Source organism: Cicer arietinum, chromosome 7 (assembly GCF_000331145.2).
Source record: "Cicer arietinum cultivar CDC Frontier isolate Library 1 chromosome 7, Cicar.CDCFrontier_v2.0, whole genome shotgun sequence".
Taxonomy (NCBI): Eukaryota; Viridiplantae; Streptophyta; class Magnoliopsida; order Fabales; family Fabaceae; genus Cicer; species Cicer arietinum.
Window position 1 is genome coordinate 62,196,004 of NC_021166.2, and position 4,614 is coordinate 62,200,617.

General features: G+C 34.7%; 1 protein-coding gene across 1 annotated transcript; it reads left to right on the plus strand.

The window, feature by feature from the left end:
- Positions 1-227: 227 nt before the first annotated feature.
- Positions 228-4,269, plus strand: LOC101503256 (dnaJ protein homolog 2-like). Its single transcript, XM_004510057.4, has 8 exons — positions 228-381; positions 1,025-1,185; positions 1,724-1,889; positions 1,987-2,128; positions 2,948-3,081; positions 3,163-3,305; positions 3,454-3,652; positions 3,747-4,269. The coding sequence occupies exons 2-8, from the start codon at positions 1,036-1,038 to the stop codon at positions 4,076-4,078; spliced, it is 1,266 nt and encodes a 421-aa protein (XP_004510114.1). The 5' UTR covers positions 228-381; positions 1,025-1,035; the 3' UTR covers positions 4,079-4,269.
- The last annotated feature ends 345 nt before the right edge of the window (positions 4,270-4,614 follow it).

Below are 4,614 nucleotides of genomic sequence, written 5' to 3' on the forward strand. Positions count from 1 at the left end.
AGACTAATCTGCTTAAAATAAAATAAAAAATAGGAACAGAAAATTTGAAGGAACGCCGCCAAACGTAAATACGTTGTTTGGTAAGCACTAAGCGTCACCAAACAGTACACATCCCTAGAATGAATGAAAGCGCAATCCTTAATTACTACAGTAACGCTAACTGCGAATCCCAAACAAGTCCTTCTCTACTAAGGAAACTTATCACTGTTTGGTATTAAAACAAATAGGGGAGTGGAAATAGCAATTTCGCTACCTACAAAATTAATTCATTCTCACTTCAACTTTCTCTTCTTTCATTTCTTTTTCTTTCTTCGAGGGTTTCGCTTTCTCCCTTGAAGAAGAAGAAGAAACAACAACAACAACACCACCGTCAACAAAAGGGTATGCTCTTACTCTCTTACATAATACTTTCTCTTTGATTTCGATTTATAGTGTTCAGATCTGTTCCCTCTGTTTTTTTCAATTGGATTGGGGTTTTCAATCTTCGAGTTTCTTCGATCCTAAATTTATCATTGATTTTTTATTTTACTTTTTGCTAATTTCTAATGTCTGTTTTCTCTTCAGTTGGGGCGCTGGGTTTACGATCGATTTTTTCTTTTGGTTTTAATTTTTGTACTTTTAGTATCAAAATTTTGTTTAGGTTTGTGACATGGTGTTCAGTTTATGTGTTAAAAGTTTTTTGTGGATTGAATTAACATATGCAACTGTAGATGATAAGGAGAGGCTGTGATGATGGTCATGAATTTAACGTTGGTAGATTTTGTTGTATGAAAATTGTTAACCATGTAGTATGCTGTGCATTATTTTGCTTGTCTAGACTGTAACTTAGTTGTTGTGATGGATGCTAAGAAGTTTATGGGTTTGGGGTGTCCATTCTAAGGGAAGTAAATGAGATGTTCTGTGCTTGCTGCACATAGATTCCCAATATATAGATTTTCATATATTTGAAAATTTGTGATTCCTTATTTTATCGTGTTTTATTTGATAATTTATAATTTCCTTTTTTTGTCTTGTGTTTTTTAAGGTGCATCAGTCATGTTTGGGCGTGGACCAAGGAAGAGTGATAACACTAAATATTATGATATTCTCGGTGTTGCAAAAAATGCCAGTGAAGATGAAATCAAGAAAGCCTATAGAAAGGCAGCAATGAAGAACCATCCGGACAAGGGTGGGGATCCTGAGAAGGTAAGCCTCATGGTTACTACTACTTTGTTGCATTTTCATTATACCATGCCATACGGAAACCCTGCTCTGCTATTAAGGTCCTTGATTGGTCTATATAATTTGATTATACACATTTTATATTTGTTACTTTGCAGTTAGCTCTATCAATAAAGTTAGAATGTAGTGTAAATTATGAAGATAATTATATTTAGTCATTTGTGGCTGTAGCGGATGCGATTGTGCTGCATGGTGGACTCCGTGTGCAATGAAAATTAGTATTACTGTTGCATGCTGATGACTTGAGCGTGCTATGTGTTTGTTTGTGACTTTTTGTTTATATTAAATATATGCGTTTGTTTGTGACTTTTCATTTATGTAATATATGCGTTTGTTTGCGACTTTTCAATTATATGAAATATGTGTTTGTTTGCGACTTTTCGTTTATATGAAATATATGTTATTAAATTGAGGTTCTTATGCAAACTTCTGTGGTTGAAATACTGTAAAATGTGCCTTTTGTTGATGACCTTTCTATCTAAATATCTCATTTCTATATCAGTTCAAGGAGTTGGGTCAAGCATATGAAGTGTTAAGTGATCCTGAAAAGAAAGAAATGTATGATCAATATGGTGAAGATGCCCTTAAAGAAGGAATGGGAGGAGGAAGTTCATTTCATAATCCATTTGATATATTTGAATCATTCTTTGGTGGAGCAGGCTTTGGTGGTGAGACTCTTATTTTTATATTTATAATTTTCACTTGTGAATCATATTTAATTCTTGCATTATTGACCATTGCACTATTGCTACTAATATCTATTAGGTGGCGGTCCTTCACGGGGAAGAAGACAGAAGCAAGGAGAAGATGTGGTGCATTCTTTGAAGGTTTCCTTGGAGGATGTTTACAATGGCACTACAAAGAAACTATCTCTTTCTAGAAATGTGCTGTGCCCAAAATGTAAAGGGTATGAACTTACTTCCATATTTATATGCTCTTACATTTTAACATCCAATCCACATACTGCTTTGGAATGTATTGTGCCTTGTTCTGTTTCAAGTTTAATTTTAGGATATGCATGTTCGGATTTTGCTGCTTGGTTAATATATTTTCTCACTTTGCTTCTCGAAGAAAGCTTTGTATCATTTTGATGTTTTTATTTTACTTGAATTAACCACATTCAATATTCATTTTGCTGTAATGGTGTGTGAAATCCCAATTAGAAGTCTGGACTGATGTTAAGGACGTGGTTACACAAAAAATCGTAATGTGAACGCGCTTACCTAACCAGTATATGCGATGGACTGCATATGGTTATTACGAGATGGCTAAAATTATAGTGTTTATTGCTCATTAGAACTAATGTACTATGTTTTTATTTAACTTGGTTTATTGATTAATTTGTGCATCACTTTTCCTTTTGTTATTGATGTAGATTTCTCCTAAGATATATTTGTTCAGTCCATGATTGAGCTTCTATTGTTTGTCCTATCTATGTAAAAAGGTCTTATGTTGAACTCAAATCAATGGTGTTCAAGTCCTCTTGCTTTAATTTTTTTTATGTCCTCCAATGGTCAATAATTGGTGAAATGTGAAATTATGGGTGGTCTACTACCAGTGGCTTGCGGTGAAGCATCCTGCAGTCTTTTTTAACTGTTTGGTTATTTCATGTATTGCATAGTTTATTATTTAGATTTAGTAAACATATAGCTTTATAGGATTAATGTCAAAATTTGACCACTAGTCATTAATAAGAATAGTTTGCTTGCCAATTTTTATTTATCAGGAAGGGTTCGAAAAGTGGAACAGCTGGAAGGTGTTTTGGATGCCAGGGCACAGGTATGAAGATTACCAGAAGGCAAATTGGACTGGGCATGATTCAGCAAATGCAACACGTCTGTCCTGAATGCAAAGGAACTGGTAATGGAAATTTCATTTTTTCATATTTGTTAGGTTGCTTCTGTGTTGTTTTGTCCCATAGCTCATCCATCGTTGACGCAGGTGAGGTCATTAGTGAGAGAGATAGATGCCCTCAATGCAAGGGAAACAAGATTACCCAAGAAAAGAAGGTGCTTGAGGTGCATGTGGAGAAGGGTATGCAGCAGGGTCAAAAGATTGTATTTGAAGGACAAGCTGATGAAGCTGTAAGTAGAAATTATTACTTTTTTGTGCTTGGCATTGTTGTTTATAATTTAGTATACTATTAACTATGTCAATACTTAGTAAAGATGGGTGCTTGTTTTATTCTTCACTGGTGTTTCGTAAGTTGATATTTAATTGTACATGTTGCAGCCTGACACAATCACAGGAGACATAGTTTTTGTCTTACAAGTAAAAGGGCATCCGAAGTTCAGGAGGGAGCATGATGACCTCTATATTGATCACAATCTGAGCTTAACTGAGGCTCTATGTGGCTTCCAGTTTACTGTCACACATCTTGATGGGAGGCAACTATTGGTCAAATCAAACCCTGGGGAAGTCATCAAGCCAGGTACTATTTTTTTAAGAGTACTACGTTACAATGGAATTCAATTCAATCATTGTATTTAAATCTCGAATTTATGAATATTAATGTTACTGTGTAGGTCAACATAAAGCTATAAATGATGAGGGGATGCCACAACACAATAGGCCTTTCATGAGGGGACGTCTTTACATAAAGTTTAGTGTTGATTTCCCAGACTCAGGTTTTCTTCCCCCTAGCCAAAGCCAGGCATTAGAAAAGATATTACCTCAAAAGACCAGCAAGAAATTGTCGCAAAAAGAGCTAGATAATTGTGAGGAGACCACCTTGCATGATGTCAATATTGCGGAGGAGATGAGTCGAAAGAAGCAACAATACAGTGAGGCATATGATGACGATGACGATGAGGACGGTGAGTCATCGATGCCTCGGGTACAGTGTGCTCAACAGTAGTGCAATTTATGCTGAAAGTATTCACAACTAAAATGTTTTCTATGGTTATCTTCTGTTTGCATAATGCAGTTATAACTGCATCTTAGTTTACCTTAGGTTTTATCAGGTAATGTTAATTTATTTACAGTTGCTGTCTGTTTTGAATTCTGCTGTAATATTTATATTTATTAGTATATGAAAATTGTTAAATACTTCTTGGCACAAGGTGTGCAATAATTATTGCAGAATCCTAGTTGCATGCTTCTTATGCTATACAAATTAAATTATTTTCACAAGAGTAATGAATTTGAAAATATTATTTTGATAACTTGCGTTTTAGATACCACTCCTAAGGCGTAGTTTCACCATTTCTTAAAAAAAATTACTGTTGTTTTGGGAAGGAATTATTTGAAAATGTAGTTCGTTGGATTCACCATACGAAGGTTTCACAAACATAGAAACTTTTATTGAAATCGTGAGAAATGATACAACTTTTTAAAGCAATAGCTACTACTTTATGAGAGCGTGGCTTTGTCTAACATATCAGAACAAGTTAC

Excerpts from the sequence above, each read along its gene's own strand:
- LOC101503256 (XM_004510057.4), top strand. The coding sequence starts at position 1,036 with ATGTTTGGGCGTGGACCAAGGAAGAGTGATAACACTAAATATTATGAT. Across the intron at positions 1,186-1,723 it reads AGGGTGGGGATCCTGAGAAG|TTCAAGGAGTTGGGTCAAGC; the intron begins GTAAGCCTCATG and ends TTTCTATATCAG. Across the intron at positions 1,890-1,986 it reads TGGTGGAGCAGGCTTTGGTG|GTGGCGGTCCTTCACGGGGA; the intron begins GTGAGACTCTTA and ends AATATCTATTAG.